This window comes from Spea bombifrons, chromosome 2, assembly GCF_027358695.1.
Source record: "Spea bombifrons isolate aSpeBom1 chromosome 2, aSpeBom1.2.pri, whole genome shotgun sequence".
NCBI classification, from domain to species: domain Eukaryota; kingdom Metazoa; phylum Chordata; class Amphibia; order Anura; family Pelobatidae; genus Spea; species Spea bombifrons.
Window position 1 is genome coordinate 35,574,938 of NC_071088.1, and position 25,566 is coordinate 35,600,503.

The following is a 25,566-nucleotide window of genomic DNA, read 5'->3' on the forward strand; positions in this document are numbered from 1 at the left end:
AAGACATCTACGCAATACGCGTATACAACTTCCGGTGCCGGCACTTCCGCTGAGTGCCGGTACCGGGAGTTGTATACACGATGTGCATAGATGTCCCCCTCCGGCCCCGTAAGACACCCGGGAGTCTGCTCTGGTAAGTCGGGGGGGGGGGCAGAGTGGCAGCGTATCTCGAGGGGGGGGACAGAGTGGCAGCGTATCTCGAGGGGGGGGAGGACAGAGTGGCAGCGTATCTCGAGGGGGGGGAGGACAGAGTGGCAGCATATCTCGAGGGGGGGGGAGGACAGAGTGGCAGCATATCTCGGGGAGGGGGGGAGGACAGAGTGGCAGCGTATCTCGGGGGGGAGAGGACAGAGTGGCAGCGTATCTCAGGGGGGAGAGGACAGAGTGGCAGCATGGTTTTTGGTGCTTTTTTTAAAGAAAAAAACTTTTTCTTTAAAAAAGCACCAAACTTTTAGGGTGCGGCCTATATACGGGGACGGCCTATATCCGAGCCAATACGGTATATGTGCGAGCGTCAAATAGCTGGAGACTCTCAGGACTTGACCTATAGGTTTTGTTTTGTTTATATGTACTAAGGCCACATATGGAGTCAGCCTTTGGTAAATGTGATCTAGGTGAGGGCATAAGGACTTCTTGAAGGGGGGGGTGCGGAATAATTAATTGTCTTTGTGGTACCACCTTAGATCAATGCAGAGGGACCTAGAGATCTGTGCTGGTGATCAGGAGTAAGTCTAGGGATACTTTCGCCTGGGTGAAATATTTTATCGGTGCATTCCCCATAACTATACACACACAATGTGCTGTAACACCCATTTACTCTAACACCAAACACATACGTACACCCACACCCTTACACTGCTAACCCTAGTCTCGTGTCCAGTCAGTATAAAGGAAAATATTGGTATGAAATCCAATAAATTATACAGCAATCAAATGAACTGTTGTACTGGAGAACCTACAAAGGTAGTTCAAGTTCAACATATGTATGTGCTTTACTTAGTCCATTATGTTTTCTGGGAGGGCCACATGTCTTGTCAGATGTGTGGGTAGCAGATGCAATTTATTTAATTATGAAATATGATAGGGAAGAAAGTTTAGGCAAAATTGAGGATGCAGAACACATTTTAGGTCACATGCAATACATGATCAAACAAGGTTGTGCCTTCTTACAGCAGAATCTCACTAGAGTTTTCTCATTATAATGCAAAGCGATATCAGCGACTTGAATTGTCCTGCAAACGCCTTCTTTAGTGAATCAATCCAAAAGTCCTGCTATATGGTCACATCTGGAATCTTTTCAGCATACGCTAACCCAGATATCCCTCTGCACAAGGTTCTCTGTCTCATGCTTCCATAGTCACTATATGTTTGCAAATACAGAGCAAATCCCAGTCTACAATGTTGTACGTAGATCTAAGCTGACTGGAGCCAGATGAGGCAACAAGTCATATAAATCTGTGACAGGAGTGCAGATCTCCTCTTAGTATATATTAGACCACCAAAAAGGACCATCATCAAGCAAACTTGCCTTTTTGTTGAACCCTCCCAATCACCAGTCATTACGTTTTGCTGGTTTTGAATGGTTTACCTAGCACAAAAAAATAGATTGAGGTGTGAAAACTGAACCCCCACATGAAGGTTCTCAAAAGGATCTTGTTGGGCTCAAAATGGAAACAGGAAGCACAACATGGTTGTCCATGCCACACTCTTCCCTTTCTCTGTAACATGTTACTTGCATTTATTCTGGATGGATGGAAGGATGGATGGTACAGGCTGTTTCTTTTTATTCAAAACAACATAAAAATGCTTGAGGCCAACATTGGTCCCATCATTTTAACTGGACAAAGAGGGGCACCTGGTTTTGGCATGTGGCCTGTGGTGCAGCTAGGGGGCAGGCTTTTAATGAGACTTTTAGGAGACTTCAAGGTGTAGTGATAGCTGTATTAAGTAAGGGATTTAGTGAAAGAAGAATATATATTTTTCACATAATGTAATGAAAACTTTTTTCTACTATTCACATGCCCGTTGTTTATGACTATTGGGGCTGTACAAGTTAATACCTTCATCCTCATACGGGGAGAAAAAGGGGGAAGATGGTTTTGGATCCTAAAATGGTGTACTTGAGAGGCATGTATTGTAATACATTATATGACCAGAGAATATGGAATTCAGTTTATTCTGAATAATATTTTTTCTTCTTGGATTACGGTAAAATGGAATACAAAGCTGTATAAATATGAAAACCCTGTCCAGGAAAATATAATCTAAATCATATTAATAACAGAATGTATCAAGCTACAGTTGTCTGACCACGTAAAGTCAGCTATGTTATCAGAGTCTGAGCATTCTCCCATAATGACTAACCATTGTTTTCTAAATGCCTCAGAGGCTGTGGTGAGGAATGCCTGACACAGGAATCAGACTGGAAAAAAGATTCGTGGATGATATGTTGAAAGCTTAAATATTTGTTGTTTCCATGGAAAATATTGCTTTTCTGACACGTAAAAAAAAAAGAAAAAACAGATGGAGGTTAAGTAAAATATAGAAGGTGACAGAAATAAAAAATCCAAAAGGTATAGTGCCTTGTACAACAGAATCTCTAAGAGGCATTTATATAAATCTATTATATTATTTTAGTTTTTTCAATAAATTATACAGTTATCTGCCTTTAGTACTACAAATAATAGATACAAGTCTATAGTTGTCTAAAATGACATACAGTAGAAATATCAAAGTACATCACAATGCAGGACTAAAGTGTTTGGATTGAGCTCTCTAAACTGTCTGTAAGATCAAATGTTTACTTTCACTGTATAAGCTATATGGTGTGAACAACCAGCTCTCTACTTTTTAAAGGACAAACATGATTGCTTCTTTGCACACTCCAGCCTCTGTGAACCTTACTTAAGCTTATTGACCGGTTTTGCAATTTTTTGGAATTGGGGGTCTCTGGCATCACAACCTCTCACCACTGTGATTGTATGCCCTGTAAACACCACCAGTGATTTTTACTATGGGCTAAAGATTGTGGCTTTGTGCTACAACAGAGGGGGCTCGCGAGAGTCTCGAGACCCAATGCCTGACTTAACCTGACAAGACCAGTCTAAGTACAAGGCTTCCCAGGCAGCTGTCTTAGGTGCCTGAATTAGAGGGGGTCTCAATCCTATGGACGATATTGGTCATGGATTCACCAGGACAGCCCTGGAATAAAGAGTCAAGTTCTGAGTGAAGGACTTAATTATCTATTTTGCATGAAATGAGGAGTTGGTAGGCAGGATCTTAACATCGTCATGTTACACTGGAACTTCGACTCATTTGTGGCTTATTAGAACTCCCTGTTATACTCCCAAACTGTGTGGATTAAAGAGGATATTCCTACCTAATGTGCCATTTGTTTTAGGACCAGCCCTGTAGTCTGGCCCATCAGTAAGGGTGCTATAGCCAAGCTGCTTCTTAGGACCCATATATAAGTTCCTTCTGCATAATATCTTATATAACACAAGTATCTTACCCTTTGCACTTTGTTATCTTATTTTTCAGTATCAGACATGTAAATTGTACTCATAGCCTAAAGTGCGCATAAATGTACTCAAAATGTAGAGGTGAGCGAGCCAGCCATTCCATGCAAAACCAAGAAAGAATCAAGCTCAAAGAACCCATGAGAAGCCAAGATGGACTCACCTTCCAGATGCATAGGATTTATACAAGCATCAATATATGATGCAATCCCCCTTACAATTAAATTAAATGTTATTTTGTTATAGGCAGTAAATTGTGTTTTTTGTTTTTTTGTTTTTTTTTAAGATTTGACTCTGAAGAAGAAACAATGAAAATAAATCCCTGCAGGTATGAATTGCAGACCAAGAAAAAAAAAACATAAACTTGGCACTTTTATGAGCTATATATATGTGGCATTACTATACTTTTATTGCCAAGGGGTTCTGTAGCAAAACAAATTCTGTAGATCAAACAGCATGTAAAGTATAAGTTATTTCATTGTGTAGATTTGATTTGTCTTCTTTGTCTCTGGTTGCTTGCTCTGTTAGTTGTTTACCTAACACAGATGTTCATTGCAGTGCAATTGTGCACCTGGAAAACAGATTTCAACGTATTTGGTGTCCTAAATAAATGTCTGTCCTATCTAACATTAAAACAGAAGCTCTAAGTAAGATTTGCTTAAAGTTATATAATTTTATTTATGACTCCTTGTCCTCAAGTTTCACACATTTTGTCTTTCTACAAAGAAAATCTATGCGCTATTATTCCAAAAAAGAGCACTTTACTCTACTGTACCCCGAATCCAACCATTTAATGCTCGGCATCTCATAATGTAACCTAAGCTGGCAGAAAGATGATTGTGGGGAAATAAAATTGTTTCCCTGGGTATCTCCTGAGAGGAAACCAGAAAATATAATAGTTACAATAAACATACCAGGGACACAAAACCCATAAGCCCAACAAAAGTCTTTTTGTTTCCCATAGCACATTTTGTAAAGGTGCCACCGAGGCAGTGCTGTATTTATCTGGGTAAGGCCAAGATATAACATTATATCCCAATGCTCCTCCTTTTAAAGATGTAAGCTATGGAAGCTGTGCCACTTTTAAACAGTCCTCCAGTCCTCCATGTTAATGGACCAGTTGGGGAGATAAAATAAGACTTGAGTTATCATTTAATCAAAGATTGGATCATTTATCTGCTCTGTTTATGAGTATATCATTTTATTAATATGCATTTGGCAGGACTGGACAGCACTCCTCGAGCATATTCCCAAAATGCTTTATTACTGGGCCACTTGGTTGGAATTGCTTCTTGCTTTGATTGTTTTATAGTAAGTTATCTAATCAATCTCTGGCACTAGGTAAATGTAGCTAAATAGCTGTATTTGTCAAAGTAAAATAAGCAATTTTTTGGCTAAAAGTATTATTTAAAAAATTCAAAGAAAATGCTTGATATGGCTGATTATAAAGCAGATGCATTGTGGGTCAAATCTCACACCGTACAGTATTTGTCAATGTGTGATTAACAATGTTTTAAAAAATAAAAAATGGCAAGAGTGCTGTAATGCAGGTGATAAAAACAGATTTGGCATTTTTTGTTGTTGTTAAATAGCAATATTAATGTTGTGTGTGTTGTACATTTCATTTTAATTAAAAAAAAACATTACTTAAAAAACAAACAAAAAAAATAAAAATTTTTGCTTTTTCTGTTACTTTTTTTTCTTTCTGATGATGTTTTTATGTCTCAGCCCCTAATAGGACTCAGTCCTTAGCCCTCCCTCAGTTCCTCAGTTGGACAGGAGGCGGTGTCCTGCTTCTGATCGGTTAAATTCTTCCTAAAGTTTCCCTGTAACTTGCAGTGGCTACTGCTGTTCTGAGAATCTTTTCCTTCAGAAAAAAGCAGACGACCTTAAACTTTTCCCCACTGCGCATAACTATTAAAAAAAGGAAATAATAGTAAAAAAACAAACAATTGTTTCCGTTTGAAAGCATTTAATATTTATTAGGGTAGAGCTACGGTTTATTAATCATCATCTTTCCAAACAAAGGACCAAGGAAAAAATTATAACACTATGGACGTCTGAAACCAGATGCTTTGAAAGGACAGTTGACTTTTGTGGAGGACAAAATGACGGTATAACTGGCAAAAAAAAAGAGAAGGTAATTTTTTTTGTGTAACTTTTGTGATAAACATACATTTTGCCTTTAGATTTTGTTTTCAGAATGACTACTAATGTTTTTTTCAGGAATAGTAGTAAAACATTCTGTTAAAATGGAAATTTAACTAATAAATATAGCAAAATACATTTTTAAGTAACTTGTATCCATCATGTTGGTCTAATATCAATTTTCTATAACTTCTTGAAACTGATGCTTCAATTTGACAATCCTTAAGGAAGCATTTGAAAAGTTACATTTGTATTTAACATGGGTGCGTGGTGGAGAGACGGTATGTGCGCGTGTGTATGTTTGAGTGTGAGAGGGGTGGTGGCACGTTACAAAGTAAAACACTTTGCTGCTAACATTTCGAATGAATGCATTCTTTTAGAGTTCAAGAAAATTATTTATTTTTTCTAACCTACTTGCGTTGTTCTGGTGGTGTCTTACTTTCGATGTTGAAATTTTTTCCTTTTCCTGCACATGTGTTTGTCTGGAAAAAATTAGTTTAACCCTTTCTGTGTTTATGTCCCATATATGTCCTCTCCAAATTGCCGATGCCCGCACAATAGGTAGCAGAAGTATTCCAAATTTATTGATACAGCTGACACTAAAACTTCAGACTAACATTGCTGCGTTTGTTCCCGGAGCCACAACACAGAGACGACCAGAAAAGATTACAGGAAACCAAACATACAGCTGTAGCGAGGAAAAGGAGAAAAATGTTGGGGGAGGGTTGGGACTTAGATGAGTCAGAGAAATGTTTTATCCAGGTTGGAAAGCTGTAAGGGGTTAAGGGTCACCATACAAACAAAAATAATTAATTTATTATAAAGCCAACATCTTCAAATCTGGTTAGAATCATTTTTATTGTTAGATTTTCTTTAAATAGTTGTACTTTTAAGTAGTCGATGCTTTACTTTAAACATTATGTTTCATTGTATATTCTTTGTAATCTGAGTTTATTGGATGCTTCGGTATTTATACAGTAAATTCTACATATTTAAACTAAAAGTTTAACTACATGTTCAAGAAACAAAGCAATATTAGGTGAAGGACTATACTATAATCACAATGATGTTGGCACCAGTACATCATTATACCTTTCTATATGAAATTCATATTTACTTCTTAGGTTTTGACTCCAGTTTCACGCCTAGCTCGTATTATGACAAGTTTCTTCCCATCAAAAATAAGTTAACCGAATTTCCCTCATTACAAAAAATAATTTTTTGTAATGAGGCAATGGTTTCCAATCTCGCCATTTATCCAATTTACCCAATAATTCAAAGCAATAGGTATTATCAGATGGTGTTAAAACTAATACAAACTTAACATAATATAAAACATTAATACTAATATAAAACATTAATACTAAACCATTAACATTATGCATCTTCATTTGTTAATGCAAGTTGCCTAAATTGACACAATTTACAGTATATATTGTCACTCCTTAGCTGCACGACTGGAAAGGTTATGTAAGTATTGGAATGCAGTGCACAACCAATTGCTGCGTATAAGACAGGTTTGGGCTACATTTATTTAACCCCGTAACCCCCTGTAGACTTACATATGAGTCCTCAAAAACCGTGTCAAGATAACCATTAGGACATATATGTCTGTTTAGCCTGTCTAATGATAGCCTGGACTCTCCCCTCTCAGCAGCAGCCAACATTACTGGCTTCCCACTGACAGATCGTGCATTCCCTTACTGCAGATGTCAAAGCTGACACCTGCCAGAATGTCTCAAGAGTAGAGACCAGGAGCGTCTTTCCAGACCCTGTCGGAATCCCAGATTGTTCCACTGCAGACTGATCACACACATTGCAATTAGCAATGCGATGGGATCAGTATAAGGGAGACCAGAGGGACAAGAAGGAGAAACAAGAAAAGAAAAACATATATATTTAAAAAATGTAATTTATATGAAAATAGGACAATAAAATAAATAACATTAATTTATAAGGAGTCCAGTAATGCCATTATGACATCACTAGCATTCATAAGATATAAGAGAGATTGATTATATTATATATATTGAATAGCTAATACTAACAACCTAATTGTTCTAATCTTGTTTTATAGGAGCAGATTTAAAAACAGATTTTTATTATATAGAATAGGTTTAAGTAACATTTTTCTGCGCTAACAAATTTTTTTTAAAAAAAATACTATTTCTTAAATATCCAATGAACTAGCTACCAAAAAGAAAAAAAATCATAAAAAATAATACCCAATCCATCTTAATAACAAGTATTCTATTGACTGTGCGTTTTACTATAATTTCAATAATTTTCACACACACAGATATATATCTGTGTGTGTGAATACATTTACATAAAACAAAAGAAAATTTTATTTTTAGATTATTGACATAGTTCATGAATAACAAGCACACAAAGTGTAATCTGGAAGTCATTGCACAATAAAGCATAATATACAAGACAAAAACAACAGAAGTAATCAACTATTTGGACAGAAAATAGATTAATGTTGTAAAGGGAAATGCCAGAACATTGACACTTCAGTACATAAAAGCTACAATGCTCATATGAATATTACAGGCTGCCGGATATGTCTTTTTTTGAAGCTGAACATTTTTTTTCATTAATTTATTTTTGGCTAATCTCATCCTTATTTTTTTTTTATCCAGCCAACGGCACAATGAATTGGATATTCATGTTACATCTAACAATTCTGTTAGTGGTATGGTTAGTATGTGCTTCTGATACATCTCCGGGAACATCCTTAAAAAATGGAGAAACAAGAAAAACTCAACATCTGCAAAATCCAGTGCGACCAGTACGTTCACACAGACGATCCCTTCATTCGATTAGAAATCAAACTTATTCCAGTTTGGGAGCAAATAAGGACCTAAATAAAAAGAACTTGCCTCAAAGAGATGAAAGCCACATTCGTCGGTTGACCCAAGGACAGAGACCACTTGCTAAAAAAGGCCCGGTTACAATGTTGAAGGATGACAGTGGCACAGCTGCACGATCAAGGATGGCACGTTTCCCTTCTAGTTCAAGCTCTCCAAATATCCTGGCTAGTTTTGCTGGAAAAAATAGGGTTTGGATCATATCAGCACCACATGCTTCTGATGGTTATTACCGCCTTATGATGAGCCTCCTTAAAAATGACGTATACTGTGAACTTGCTGAAAGACATATTCAACAGATTATCTTATTCCATGAAGAAGGAGAGGAAGGGGGTAAAATTAGAAGGATAACAAATGAAGGAAAGATTGTGGAACAGCCACTTGATCCAGCAGTTATTCCAAAAATGATGGCTTCATTAAAGCTTGAGAAAGGAAAGTTTGGTATGGTTTTGCTAAAAAAGACCTTGCAAGTAGAGGAAAGATACCCTTATCCTGTACGTCTAGAAGCAATGTATGAGGTTGTTGACCAAAGTCCAATAAGGCGCATAGAGAAACTCAGGCAGAAAGGATTTGTACAAAAATGCAAAGCAGCTGGAGTTGAGGGACAGGTAACTGAAGATGGTGACAGCAGTAGCAGTAGTACTAGGAGCGCTAAACCTACTCCAGGAAGTAACACTATCCAAGTATCACCTAGGAGAGAGGAGACAAAGAAACCTGTTGTAATTCCCACCAGATTTCCTCGGGTAAAAACCACAAGAAAATCTATTACAGTGCCACCAACACCATCACCAACACCTAGAGCAACAACAGTTTTTCCTTCAACCAAGGCGACTACTCGAATATTAACAACAACAAGGCCACCTACTACAGTTCCTACAACAGTACTAGCCACAACCCAAAAACCATGGACAACCAAACCCTATACTACTCCAGAGTCTCACAGATTGTATGGGCAAGTTGATGTAACAACCAGGGAGTCAGAGCCAGAACATCGCTACTATCCTGTTAGAACAGAGAAAAATAAAGACAGACAACATGTGCAAACTGGAAAGCATGTTGCTTCTAAAAGCAGACCAAGCAAAGCCCCAGTCTATCAACCCCATACTGAACCTCCTATTATTACAACTACTACTACAGAGTCGTTTAGAAGAGAAAATACAGAACAATATGGAGATAACCGCACAGATAGAAAATCTCAAAGTTCTCATGCTGTCACACCAAACCAAAAGAAGACAACGAAAACTAAGCCATCAAAAAAGAAAGGAGTGGAAAAAATATTGAACAATGAATATGAGGACAAATATGATGCTGGAAGACCTACAATTACACAGATAGAAGAGGCGACTGAGGAAATAATTCCACCTAAAAAGGGAACTGACCAAAGAAATGAGGAGAAACCAGACAAAATTGAAAAGAAAAAAAAGAAAAATGAAAAGGAGAAACCTCCAAAAAAAGAAAAACAGGCTAAAAAAGAGAAGGTAGATAAAAAGGTTAAACAAGAAAAAGATCGAAGCAAAAAGAACAAGAAGAATAGCAAACATGATAATGAGGAATTTATTAAGCCTGCAAAGAAAACATTAGAAATCCCAAAACGATCACTGTCGACATTCCTGGACAATTTTGAAGGCAAACGACGGTTATTGGTAAGTTAGAAAACGTATTTATCCATATATTATTATTATGTATTAACATTATAGAACTATTCAGCTACTTTCTTAATTGTAAAGGTAACACCTTTATATGGTAAATGAACAAATGAACAGGAACTGTTACCTAACAGTTCCTACCTAGTTTCTTTCATTTTCTCTATTATTTTCAATAGCTTAACACAAATAAATAAACTAAATTGATGTGTAGCAATCATAAAGAAATGACAGTCAACAGAGAATATATTAAATAAGGCTTGGTATTCTACTCCTCTTGTTTTTTAAAATATGCCATTCAATCACACCCACCAATGTCACTGTTGAACCACTGAAGGAGCCACAATTCTTTGCTGTAAGCTACTTGGATATGTTTTATGGTTATAAGGTTGGTATAGAGAGAACAGGGATGAACTCAAACCATAAATCAGCTTTGTTTAAGCTTGCAATGTATGAAATGATGAGCTTGGTGAACAGGAAAAGTAACAGGACGTATAGATTAGAGGTATGTTGCCAAATGGGTTGATGTTTTTTGTGGACCATACAAGGTATATTTAAGGGTGTTATGTGGTGGTCTTTTCTAAAGATTTGGCTGCAGAATGGCTGGAAATCCCATTTGCCCCCACTGCAGATCTGTGCAAAGTCTTCTTTGTGTGAGGCTTATCATACAGGCCTTATCTCTTACATGGAATGAAACAAATGTTCTGATTAATTAAAATGTTGTTTGCCAGCTCATTCAATTTCTACACACTAGCATCCAACTTTCAGCTACGGTTATGGTTGCCTGTAAGAAAGACATTAAAACGCCAATCTATAACAACTGCTAGAAAGGAACATGCCACATTCATGTCCCGAACAGTATATTCCAATTTATTGAAATCTGTAGAAATAAATGTAAGCACAAGTCCAAATACAGGGAATAAATGCAACATGCAACACAGCCAAACATGCTGGGGATCAATCATTTGTAGGTGATACGTTTTATTGCTAGTATTGACTAGGGTGAGAGATACTGTAGATTCTTCCTGTTAAACATGACCCATACTCCACAAATTCCAGAAAGTTTGGAAATGTGCACAGTGCTGGCAAGAGTTATTGACAGTGGAGTAGTACATCTTCAAGTTAATTTGATGTAGCAAATTGATTTGATGTACATAATATACCTTCAGTCTTAGGAGTATAATATAGCATTATCCAACTGGACATATTCCTGGTGCACTCAGTGTCAGTCTAGATGGACTTGTTTGACCCCTCATCTGCTGTGTGTCTTCTTTGTGTAGAGTCCTGGCATGTGATCATATACTCTAGAACTCTGCCTTGGGCATACCTGGGAACATCAAGCTACCTAGATCCCTCCCATTGCATGAGGGGTTAGCCCCAAATGCAGAAAAATTAGACATGGTAGGAGGGTAAGTGGGTGATTCTCAGAGATTCTCTATGGTGACCCGGAGAACTGGAGTGGCAGGACTTCACCCAGAGTCTTGAGGCGAAACCCAGAGCATCACTAGCTATGGGCTTAGGTTGTGCGACATATGTAAGAGGTACTACAGAGGTCTGCAAAGATCTCATCTCCCCAAGAGTCCCGTTGAGACCTTTAGTAGTTACCCTAATAACAGGATCTGCCCCTTGTAAAGAACACAGGGGCTGCCAGAACTACCATCCTAGGTCTAGTCATTAGTCGACCTAGTACACATTACTTATATACGATCTATGTTTGTGCAACAATGTCCAACACTTCAATTCTTAATCTATCCTTTTACTTTAGTATTCTGATATACTTACGGTGTTAATACAGCAAACATTTACAATTATAGGCATACAGAGCGTGCAGTCATCCCAGGATTCAACAGTGTGTATATGTAGTGGTAGGGGTCAGTTAAGAACCTGGCACAGTCTGCAGTGGGCTGTGGTCTCCTTTGCTTTAAGTCAATAAGACATTTTCCTGAAATTGCCTCCCAGTGTGTGAAAATATTTGCACTGGGGCTCAGTAACATCTTGTTACACATCTATACACCAAGACTCCTTTCAATAACTCTTCCAGTGTCAAATCAAATGGTTAGTCCCATAAAGCTGCCATTTTTCAAGTGCACCTATACTTTCACATAAAACTATTAGTGCCTATAACACTAATATGCCATAACTTGACAGAGCCAAGCCCATATTAAGCAAAAATGTGTATTTGCTCAAAAGATAACAGGAGTAAATATCTGCCAAGTGACCTGGATTTCCAGGGCCAGTTTCTGAGATTCCACTTCCTTTTATCAGTATCCTGCTTTCCTGGCGTAAATCCTGTTTTCAAAAGAAGTTGTTGTCACCTGAGTAGTGTTTAACATGGTTTTGAAATGGGTGTATAAATTGTGGAAGGCTTTTGAATAATCTATGACATGATATGTTTATATGCACATTTTCTAACTTATATTGCAGCAGTTGATTAGCTTGTTGAGTTGCATGATATTTTCTGGCTGCACTTTTTTTGTAATTTTTTATATACTATGATTTTTTTAAAATAATTTTATTAATACAAATATGGTATGGTATGACACAGGCAAAGATTATCGGATTGATGGAGACACTGAAAAAAGCCATGGTGGAGACGGGTCCCCTGAAAAGGTGTTGGCTTTTCTGTTGAGGAGGGAAAATAAGTAGCTCTTTTGAGTGCACCCTCCTCTATTGAAGATTTCAGTGGTCCATACCCTTGCGGGGAAGAAGCAAGATGATCCGGCCCTCTTGCAGGTCTTCTGGCCGGGGAGGGAAGGAATGGGTTGCATATACTTTTTTGTTTTTTTTCACAGAAGACTCACTGAGCTCGGGCCTTTAATAAAAAAAAATAAGAACTAAGCTGGACCCAAACATTAAAGCCTCCCTCCAAAAAGTACTTTTTGTTGACAGTCCAGAGGCGAGTGAGATTGTGAAAGGGGATTATGTTGATGTCCTCTTATTAGTGCAGCCAGATAAAGAGACAGTGGATAGGCCCACGGAAGATTGAGTTCCATGACGGCGATAAGGGTCACCAGTTTCCATGTACATTTGGCAACTGGTTACAGGGTTTTACAACTTTTGTGGGGATAATGTGTGAGAGATTCCCAGAAAAGAGTCAGGGGTTGTTTCCGCATTTGGATTTAATATTGGGAGTGTGTTTATGGCGGGCAGTGCTAATTTCAGTATGACCAGTATCTAGAACCGGCTTTCTGCTGCCTGATCTGATCTAACAGCTTCTGGCATGAAAGCCGGAAAGCTCTTACATTTAAAACTGCCCGCCGATGAGGCACAGATGCTGCGATCTCCTCACAGACCTGCATAGAGATCACAGTGTGATCGGTGCAGGGGGGTCGCGGGGAGGAGAGTGAGAATGAGAGTTATTCATTTAAAATAATAATAATAATAAATCATTAAAATAATAATATAAATAATAATAAAATAAAAAAATAAATAAGTGATGTCATTGTGACATCACTGGCATTAATAAGATGTTCAAGAGGACCTCTAACCATTGTTTAAAAAAAAGAAATATATATATATATAAAAAAAATACAAAATTGATAAACTTGGAGGGGATTTTCCATCACTTTACCTAATTTTATGAGGATTCAGAGGGAAAATTTTAAAGAAATGCTTTTTCAAATTTTTGCTAGTTTTTACTAAAGTTCTCATTCTAAATTTTCAGCTAATCATCCAACTATGGTATCAAAAGAAAGCTCTATCTCTTCTTGAAAAAACAATATATAGTTTACATGGGTACACTATTTGCAGGAAAAGAGAATAATCGCTGAAACGACATAGCTCAAAAATGGCTAAATTGCTCCGGAATTTGGGATTGACGGGGTGAAGGGAATTTTTTTGTAATATTGAATTACAAAATTGAATGTGTTGTTCAATCACATGTTACTATTTGGAGGTTTTTGCTATGTTTCTGGAATGGCTTGTAGTTCAGAAATTGTTTCTCTCTATTCAGTGTTACATTACCAAGATGACTTTCTTTTTGTGGGTATGTGGGGTAGTGATGAGTGTCAGCATTTAATGGGTAATTTAAGGGCGGTAACTCAGGAGTTCGGGGTCCCTTTATCACAGGACAAAATGGAAGGCCCTCAAATGGTGATTCAGTGCTTGCATTTGTGGAGATTGATACTGTCACCATGGTCTTTCATCTTCCTGTCAAGAAAATAGATAGCCTGAGGTGTTTTCTGAAGTGAGTATGTGGATCTCGTAAGGTTCAATTTAAGCAGGCGCAGGGATTGTTGGGTCACCTAATGATTAAATGCATTTTGTGGGAGTCTTTCTCTTGCTATAGTCTGTGACGCCACCTGATCACCCATTAGTAATTGTGATTGTTAAGGATGGCTGTTGCTGCTCTTTCTGTTTGTCATTTTTTTTGTAGTCACAGCTGCGGAGGAGTTCCCTCTTTAAGAGATAATACCTGAAAGTGAGGCCCAAGCAGGTTTGGGGGAGGTGGGTCCAGCGGGTGCTTCAAAACACTAGTTGGAGCTGGAGCAGCACAAGGCTCAGCAGCTGGCGGGTTTTTTTATAGTCATGGTTTATTGTTATATGGTATGTTATGCTGGCATGGGGATATAATAAAGCTGTATACAGCCAATGCCCTTACCAGCATGTGTTGTCATTATCTAAAGTCGATGGGTTATGGGGTGGAGGATTCTGGGCTCTAGGTCTAAGCTGTCATGATTTTTGACACTGTGCCACTGTCTCAAGTACAAACACTACTGAGTTACATTTAGCAAATATCAGAAACTGGAATTACTGATTAAGCAATGGTTGCTGAGACCATACCTTAATACACCTGTGACTAAGGCAAGGTACCATCAGTGGTGCTGCTTTTGACATCACTATAATGGTTTGTTCTTATCAAGGCCTTGCCATAGCCAAAGTGTTAATGCTTGCTGGAGCTTTAATGGATCTCTTTTTAACATTTAGCTGATTACGTCACCAAAAGAAGACAACACCATGTATTCCCAGCAACGGGATGAGTATTTGGAGACGGTTTGTGAAATGGCAGTGAGGAAAGTCTCAATTATCACTATTATCGGAACACTGACAAACAGTACCATGAAAATTGACCACTTTCAGCTGGGTAAGTAGTAAAATTATTTTCCTATTTTACACTTATATTAGTGCAATAACGTAATTGCAAAAGTTTAACTAAATGCTTAATTGTTATGTACTGTACTAAAGAATGCATTTTGATTACTTTAGACTGTATGCAAGATTTTTCACTAAACGTTCTAAACATACCTCTTTTCATCTCATGTCTTGGGGTACTTTCTTGAGGGTCGGTCTGTGGCTTTATGTGATCCTTGGTACTTTTAATGATACACTACGATGCTTAAAACCCTTATTGATACATCAAGAATTTCACTTGTTTAATAAGATATTAACAATCTTCCAATACATGCATTTGTAGACACTGACACGTTGAAATGCTTGTGAATTTGCACATTATTTAAAATTTTTAATTGTACAACAGGGTCTCGTTTTGTCTGGACTGAGTACTAATAATTGGGGCATATGTGTTGATTAGCTAGATAGATAGATAGATAGATAGATAGATAGATAGATAGATAGAATCAAAGCATCACGTAAGGCTGTTAGGTAACTCAAATCCATTATTTCACTGTACGCCAGCAGGTCACAATAATTACTGAAAGTAGCTCTGTTGGAACTGAAAAGGTTAAATCTGCATAGAGTTCCTATTTAAATGCCAGTGTTATTTGTCCAAACCTGCAGGAGAAAGCTTTTTTTCTCATATTGAATAGGGTTCTTTAATAGGCGTACCTACACTTTGAGTATTAAATCTACACAGACGATAAGGAAATCTAATTTCCTTTCTGATGTTTTTATAATTCAACACCTTCATATACAGCGTATAAATCATGTTTGTTGTTGGACATCAGTCCTATGTTTTACATTTCACATACAATACTAACCCGCTCAAATAAGTTGTAGCCACATGGTTTTTGAGTCTATGATAAAGTTAGAAAATGCCTACAAGAATAATCATTCTAAAAGTATAATGTCAAATATAGCTGTTTTTATGAAGATGCAGGGATTGAGTATTCTCATAAAATATGTTTGAAGGAAACCATTACTCGTGGAAAAATATTTGCACATCAATATAACCAGATGTATTTTTTCCCCAGTGGTAGCATGTGGAATCCATTGTATTCTGCAAAATTTTTGTTGAGTAGTTTCCTATCTGATTATCCACACAATCCGGATGTGTCAGTTGATGAGAAAGGTCATTCTGTTAAAACGCATTAGTCATTCCAAACAGTGAAAAGGATCAGATTAGCTAATTATGGATTAGACAAAAAACACGGATTTTCTTAATTCCTCTAGTAGCTCTTTGTGCTTGTCGCCAGCCCTATAAAATTGCTGATACCACAACTGCAATCGACTCTGTAAAACTATTCAGTGACAAAGTAATAGGTAATCCAGAAATAATGGCCTCACCTTGGCCTAACCCACACGCATGAAAAATATAAAAAAATAATATTGTCCCATTCTTGTTGAGCCCTATTTCATAACTTGCAATTCTTTGTATAACTATTATGAAATATGTTAAAGCCATACCTAGGAACTTCCCTGGTTAAGCCACCGGAAGCTCTCTCTCTTGTGGCAATGAAGTGGGGCTTTCTGTGCTTGTGGTGAAGATAGATGCCCACACCTGGGTGAGGTTAGACTCAGATAGGCTTCAATGGGTTGGAAGTAGACCAGGAAGTGGGCAAGGCCAAACATCGCAACAAAGAGGAAAGTGACCCAGACACCTAGGTAAGTGGTAAGGTATGGTCACATCAAGACAACAAATGTTATACAGAACATGATAGTAGTCATGACTATTTGGCTACTAGGGCTGTGTCTGTCTACCTGATTGTTATGAACAGAATTTAAATGTATTTAGTAATTAAAACATTATAATCTAATGCATTAAAATAAGGAGAATTAAATAAAATGTATAGTAAGTACTTTTGATTGGTTTACATCATTATGTAAAGGTTCCTCTATATTTACGAGCACTGCATTGGAGGCAAGACACTATGAAAACCTACTTTATGATGTTATATGACTAGACAGATTCTCAGACAGACACAGACCAGCCCTTGTGAATCACTCGTGGTCTCCAGCAGAGTGTTGACGAATTGTCGTCTGATGTAATGACCGGCATGTGATGGGAACGATGAAACCAGCCACACGGACAACAGGTTCAAAATAAGCCACGGCAGTTAAAGGCAACACAATTGGGAGAACTTTAAATAAACTGCTTCAAATGTGAGGAAGCTTTTTTAGCAAACCTGCAACAAGGCAAACACTTTAGAAAGTACAGCTGTGTCCACACAATTGGGAATAATACTATATATAAGCAGTGTGGGTGGATATGCAAAGGAAATATAACAATGACAAAAAAGTAACTTTGAGTAAACATTTCAATACGGCTACAGCTAAATTGCTCAGTTTAAACATTTTTAGCCCTAGATAAATTAGCAGCTGTGAACAATTAGCTTTGAGCAAAATAAGATTTCCCTGAAAGGGAAAATACAAAGTTACTGTACTAAGTCTTAGTAATCATCTGTTGGGTGCCCTGTGGTTACGTCTGTCATATAGGTGTTTATGGGCCATCGTTCAGCCATGCAGCCAATGGCCTGAGTCTGAGTGGTAGTTACCCTTGTGTTAGAATTAGCAGCATATGGCAGTCCTGTGTGTACTTTTTGGCAAGAGAGGCAAGTGATGTCACCTAACATTACTCTAAACTTTTAGAGACTACATCTATAAAGTGAAAAATACAAATTTCTATCAACAATTAGGTAGCTAACAAGGCAATTTCCAGATGCATGCATTTTTTTTTAAATCCTTGCACATACAATCTTCAGGGTGTCTGGAGTAAGAAGAACCTCAGGCAACATTTAAAGCCTGACTAAGTTCTTTCTGTATTCTTTTTTATGCTTTTTCTTTAATGAGTGAATGGATTGTATTGACAACATTTTACAGCCTGCTAAATGACTGGGCCACTTTGTTTTGGTGACTCCAGGCTGAAAGCTGCCATTCTTTTCCTGGCAATGGTACTAGTGGTATATGCCGCCTCATGATTGCACCAGGCTATAATCACTCATTGGTTATTATTGTCTAACCATACAAACATAAAAAAATCACTAGATCCTGTGAGGAACAATTGGTGCAACCCATGCACAGAGAGGCAGCTCTCCACACCTCCCTGAGGACAGTCAGAGCTCCTGGGGGCTGCATACAAGCCTCTCAACAGTACTGTTTTTTGTGGGACAGTATTGATTTTCAGGCACTGTCCCAGGTAGCTACCCCACTATCTCACTTTTATGGAGCGATGGGGAGCATGGGCCAGTTCTGGACATCCCTCGATCTCCCCTGAACAGACCAGGGAGGTGAAAAATCAAACACATTGAAATCAATGCATTGAAATCCATTGCAGCTCCCACCTTGAGGTGGCTATTCAGGTAATGAGATGTGTGACCCCTTTCTGGACCCAGCTTAGCCCCCACCTCTTGCCACACCTTACCGATTTGGACACGTGAAATGTTGGTGGGAGTTATGTTGGAGGCCTGAAGTTATGGTCCTTCCTAATTTATTAGGCGTTTTGTGTTCATCCATAAATGGTGGGAAAACGAGAGATAGAGAGTAAATTACTGCTACTGTAGTATGTAAAACCCAGAAAATAGTTTCAAACTTTTACCAGCATATGTGATATCTTAGAATCATGTTTCAGATGCCTGGTTTTAATTCAACAGCAGTCTCTGAATCATGGAATTGTTTTTGTTGAAAATGTGCCTCCCTGCAGCATTTGGAGTCCAGTAAATTACTCACTGCCGTCTCTCTTGGCTCCAGCCAAAGCCTATTGGGAGACCCCAAAATGCAGAAAGAAATTTACTGGATTAGATGAGCAATATAATGGTCCAGTTTGGAGGATGATAATTCTAGAATCAAGAAGTGGATGTTATTTGCATGAGATATCCCATGCTTCTTTGATTATGACTCCTTTTATTACATATTTTAGTAAATGTCTTTTCTCATGGTAAATTGCTTAAATATCAGATTTCTTTCACACAAAATCAGTATTGATTTATTACAGATATGTTTCTGATACCTTTTGGTAGATAGATATAGTCATAATCTTAAGAAGATGCCTTTAAGGTCTTCAAAGCTAATTGGGCTCTATTTATTATTGATAAACATAAAACATTGGTTTCCAAACTGCAAACAAGAAAAATATTTAAAATGTTGTAAAGTTATAAGAAATCAAAATGTTATGCCAAGAAATTATATGATCCCATAAATATGATGAATTATGGAAATTATGGTGAGGAAAATTTGAAAACTGTTAGTTGTTTTGGGGTACCTTGTGCCTTTCACATGGCCAATGGAGGACACTTTTGTTTTATCAGAGATACTGTAGCACTCTCGGGACTTTAAAAAGTATATGCCCACAAACAGATGTTTTATAATCACTTTTATTTAATGAGAAGTCTGTGAATATTTGTAACCAGAGCTATCCTACACCTGCACACTTTCCAACATATTTTTGGTCTAGTCGACTGACACTAGTTGATCCTGAAACATCAACAGAACTTAACCACTTTTAAGGTGGAATGCATTTTTTCCTTTGATCTCATAAGAAGCCACATAAAAGTCTAAATTACTTTTTTCTCCACATTTCGGAGAAAGATCAGCAAAACCACATCAAGGTTTATGCAACACTATATTTATTGTAGATATATTGTTTAACCCCTTAAACGCAATTTTTGCAATGTCTTCCTTCAACCGTTTATTTTCTGTTTCTCATTTAGTGTACCCACACAAACATTTTTTCAGTAAGGCTTTCTTTATTATATTCAGTACTGTGCAAAAGTTGTCAAAGTAGACATGTTTATAGTTTATTTAATATAATTTATTTTATTTAAATCAATGTTTGGTGTGACCACCAAACTATAACCATATATATATATAACTATATATATATGTTAGACAACTATAAAAAATATTCAGTGTTTTACTAGTATATAAATTACACACAGTTTGCATTAATGGGTAAAAAAATAGCAAAAATATTTTTGTTTATTTGCCCCGGTTTGGTAACCACCATATATTCCTATATATTTTTTTATGTTAAGTTTTCTAATTTTAATTTTTTTAACCCCCTACCTAACGATAAACATAACCCTAACCTACCTAATTCCCCACTAATTAATCCCCATATTTTTAACTAAAAATATATAAACTTAAAAATATATAAAAAAAATCTGGTAAATAATATATATATATATTTTATTTTTTTAAAAAAGGCTCTGGAATGCAGGTAACCCTTTTTTAGTGTTCTCTCTCTCTCTCTCTCTCTCTCTCTCTCTCTCTCTCTCTCTGGCTTTTGTCATTTGATCGTATCCATAGAAGTGATCACATGCACAGAAATTTAGGAGATCTGCTATAGACTGACCGCTATTTATACACAATAGGGTGACTTTTAGGTCTATAGAACACTGTCCTTCACACATACCTAACAAACATTATGAACTACGAAAGAAGAGGGACTTAAAGGCAGGAAATTAGGGACCAAGAGATTTCAGTCCCTACGGAACAGGTATAATTGGGAGTTATGCATTCTATTGATGGGATTTGGCACTAGAGCAGGTGGTAGCACTCACTGGGAGGGCTACAGCAGGAACACTAGCCAATGGGACTATGGTGCGCGGTCTCCTTCAGGGGTGGGGCCCCTGAGGAGTTAAGTGGTCTATGGCTCCATCGCGCTAGGAAGATTGCGGCCGGTGGTTTTATCTTACATTCTTGAGGGATCTTGCTAAAGTGTTGGGTGGAGAGTTACATTTTTGGTTCAATTTGTGGTTTGAATATTTGCATTTTATTACGGTATGTTTTTGTCATTACAGTGCGTTTAGAAATAAACGCTGTGGCTTCTTCAAACTCAAATATGGTGTCCTGTCGTTATTGGGGTTTAGGAGAAAGGCTAGTTCCTCTTAGATCCACCAAGTAGACGGTGCCCGAGTTATGTTAAGAGAGTTAAGACTGTCAGGTGACTGTAATTTAAAAAGATAACATGTGTCAAGCCCAACTTGTCATATTTTTAGAATGTACATATTGCTTGATTCTAGTCAGAACTAATTCCAGGTATTATTTTTGTTTTTCTGCCTTTACCCAACCTAGACACGTCTGCATAATCTTAAAATAGACTAAATCCGCATAATTTTGTGTGTACTCAGAAACACTGCCTGTATTGTGTTTAACACCAACACACAACCAACACCTGAAATACACCAATATAAAATCTTTGTGGTGTCTTAAAAACAGGGCCTACAGTGAAGAAAATGTATCTTGAGCCAAAATGACCACTATTATTTTTAGCTTGATATAGTTTCATTAGAGCAGCACATGCATACTTTCTAATATTTAACAGTTTGTTGTATGAATTTTAACTGTTTGGGTACCAAAAAGTTCCCCCTGGAAAAAAAATATTTTAGAGATCAATATTGTTACAACACTAATAACGAATGTACTAAGACACTCACACTTGCCCGGACATTCTTTCACACACACATGCCCAGACATTCACACTAACACAACTACACATTCAACACACACTAACACATTTACACTGACATACCAAGGCACTCCACACTAACAAACATGTACACACGCTCACACATGCTAACAAACCCAGGCACACTCACTAAAATAACGAGACACACACATACTCAGATACACATGCCAACAAACCCAGACACACACACTAACACATACTTCATCCCTACCTGTCTCACACCAGTTCCTATTACCCCTTTACCTTTCTGGAGCCTTCTAACTGCTTGCACACACACACACACACTGCCCAAGCAGCCTCTCTTTCACTGGGGAGCCCACCTCTATGCTTAATGGCTGTGGGCTCTCCACAGCACCCCAGGCTGTACTTTGTGTAGTTGCTAGGGTGACCATATTGCCCATATTTTGCACTAGCTTTGTATAATTTACCCATATATACTAGTAAAGCTGTGAATACATGTTTATGTGAAATTCCCAAATTTTATTTATAAAAATGATAAATATAGTTTCAAAAGAAAGTCTTTTTTATCCCAATAAAAAGTTTGAAGCTCATATTTGAATACTATGGTCGTTAGTTTTCATGCTGTCTAGGATACACTAGGACTTTGTATTGCCTTCTTGATGTAAGCTTTTTGAAGCCATACAGAAACATTTAATTATGCTTATCATTCCATATCACATAATAGCATACGTGTTCCACAAAGTCTAGTCAACCCATGGAGCACAGCTGATGACCAAACTGATAAATATTTTCTGATTTATGTAGCGCCATCATATTTCTCAGCACTGTATAATGGCAGGTATATTAACAATGACACAAATTGAGAGTTATGAGTAAAATGAAACTCTGGTGCAAATCTGGAAATCAGTCTTATCATTAAAGCAAAGAACAAAATGTTCCTGCTTATTGGATCATACCATTATTAATAATACCATAATAACAGAATATGGTGACAATATCACATTCCAAACTTTTAAAACTCAGAATGCCTTTGTATTGTACTAAAAAGATAAATGCAAAGGAAGGGTATATGTGTTATATACAGTATGCATACTTACAATCAAAATCTTTTTTATTGTATATGTTTTTTGGTATTTTATAAATTAGAAAAGTTAGTGGCATGTGGAAACGTATTGTAATAAACTGCTTTTTACTTAAATGAGTCCACGTGATATACCAAGTCGATGGGGGCTGACGCAATATATACCGGTAAAATTAAAGTAGCAATAATTGGTGAAAAAGGTTATCTAGCATTTATTTGAAAGGACATACATTCTAGCTTTCTAATTGTGTTATCCCAGAGTACAGTTTACTAACTTGTGTTTTGTGTGATACAGCCTTAAGGCATCTTGTTTTTCTTTTACTGGTTATAAATAAGTACGCGCCATTTCTGAGGAATTACACGCAACTGTTCTTGCGTTTTCCATTACTTAGACTCACTCATTCCGTTTCATTATGTTCTTTTATTGTTTAAATGTATCTGTCAAACAGTGGATATTTCTAGGCCCCATGGCACCTCGGGCGGAGCCTTGATGGTTAGTTTAATTGGCTGTCTTCTATGACATAAAATGTTGTGTACATCTGGCACGTTAACAGTTAAGGTGACAGATGGGATGTATCAGTAGGTCGTGTATCTTGGCATCCTTATTGACAGGCAATTTGATCTCTTTTTGTATTTACATTTTTTTCTTGTTACATAAACTTGCCATGATGTGTTCCAGTTACTTCAAAGAATGATTTAAGGGAATTTAAAAAGGCAAATGAATGTCATGCATATGAATGTCATGCATATGAATGCAGAACTATATAGCAACCTGTGATTTGTTTAGAAATAGCTATATAGCATCTCCTTTTTTATCCAACCAATTTTTTGTATAATGGATTTTATATATATATATATATATATATATATATATACGCCATATCTTTGAACTGACCTGAAGCATAAAAAATTAATGGTCTGGGATTGTACTATTTAACAGATAGATAAATAAGGAATTCAATATTTACAGGGTTAGCTGTAGAGTTCAGGGCACACTAGGCGACCTGTATCTTTGACACTACCACCCTGCATACATAAGACTTTTTAGGGGCCCCCTACCAACTTGGCACCCTCGGTGTCCTCCTTGATTGCCTAAATGGTAGGGCTGTCCTTAATTATTGACAGTAGTCAGAAAGAAGCATTTACATGCCAGGCATTTTTAATTGCAAGAGTTTACCCAGCCTTAATAAAATAATATTAAATGCCTTCTGAGAAGCAGGGTGGTGTTTTCTACACAAAGGACTGTCCTAATCTGACTAATCATTTCAATGTGTGCTCTATCAATGTTTCTTATTAAGCTAACAAAAATTTAATACCATCTTGTGTTAAGATAAAAACATACTTAAGAATGTCCTTGGGTAGGATATGGTGAGCTTTCCCTCTCCCTTGAGTGGGTTTGTGAGGGAGGTTAGCCATGCTTTGGGGCAGGGGTAGCCCTTCGCATGGTGGGGATAGCTGTGCATGGAACCAAGGCCAGCGTTAGCAAGCCACAGGTGGGTAGGCAACAGTAATAGCCAAGTGTCACTAACTGCCTGGAAAAAGAGAAAATTATCCCAGAGACCTAGGGAAGCAGAGCTTTACCTGCATACTGACACCCCACACACACTCTAACAGAGTACACTGACACCCAACACAATCTAATACTATACACTGACACTCATACACACACTCACACTGTACATCGATGCACCATACTGAACACGAACACTCACTCTAACACCATACAGAACAGTATGCTGACACCCCCCATACACACTCATTTTAGCACCCCACAAATGCTATCATGGCAAATCATTTTTTGAGTGTAGTAGGGCTGCTGATTCAATTACAACTATCTTCTCCCTGCCTAGGGGACCAAAGTGAAAAGCCTATGTTTCAAGTTAAACATGATGGCCTCCTCTTTAGTAAAACGTGAGTGTTTAATGTTACAATGTGTAGTGGATAGTTTGACAGAACAAAGTAAAACATTAATTGAAAGATAAGTTGTTGTTTTGTTAAGATTAATGGCTTTGCCTTGCCTTGTGAATAGATTGTTTCTTTAAAAAAAATAGTTTGACAGCACAGCTCTCTGTGTGTATCAATACAAACATACTGGGCAGCATCTATACAGCTTTTCAGATTAATTCCTTGCTAATTTAGATGCATTTTTGGTAAATGCTTTCTGTATTTTGTAACACAAATGCCGTTTTTTTTCTTTTTTAGATAATGAAAAACCCATGAAGGTAATAGGTGATGATGATCTACTGGACCATGACCTTATAAGTGAATTGAGAAAAGAATACGGAATGACTTACAATGATTTCTTTATGGTCCTAACAGATTTGGACATGAAGGTTAAGGTAAGGCACGTATAATTAAATAAGTAAAGTTCATATTTTTAATATGGCCAACTTTAAAGTTAATAGAGACCTTGGTGATGCTCTGTTTTTTTGTTTGGTTCCTACAAGCTCCCTAAGAACCTGTAACTTTAGGTCTCTTCTCCTCATACCAAGGTGCCCCTCTCATACAGAATCACCTCTTTATTTTACCCCAAACTAAATTCCTTTGTCCTCCCTACACCCACCACAGAAATGTTTCTGTGAGCCCTTTTAAAGAACTTTGGTGCTGGGCAGCCATTTTTATCCTGCTTTAACGATAACAATATTTAATGCTACCTATTCAAACTAATAATAACAATATGTAGTACCTCAGAGCGTCTCTTCAAATGCTTATGACATATTATATTATTATACCGCTATAAGCAGTATGAGAGGAAATATTG

At 37.3% G+C, this 25,566-nt stretch overlaps 1 protein-coding gene across 1 annotated transcript in view; it reads left to right on the forward strand.

The window, feature by feature from the left end:
• Positions 1-5,425: 5,425 nt before the first annotated feature.
• Positions 5,426-25,566, forward strand: part of CCDC80 (coiled-coil domain containing 80) — a 37,415-nt gene continuing 17,274 nt past the window's right edge. Inside the window, exons 1-4 of the mRNA XM_053457477.1 lie at positions 5,426-5,658; positions 8,312-10,182; positions 15,109-15,265; positions 25,008-25,144. Coding sequence (XP_053313452.1) covers positions 8,323-10,182; positions 15,109-15,265; positions 25,008-25,144 — 2,154 coding nt within the window. The 5' untranslated portion in view covers positions 5,426-5,658; positions 8,312-8,322. The remainder of the gene's footprint in view (positions 5,659-8,311; positions 10,183-15,108; positions 15,266-25,007; positions 25,145-25,566) is intronic.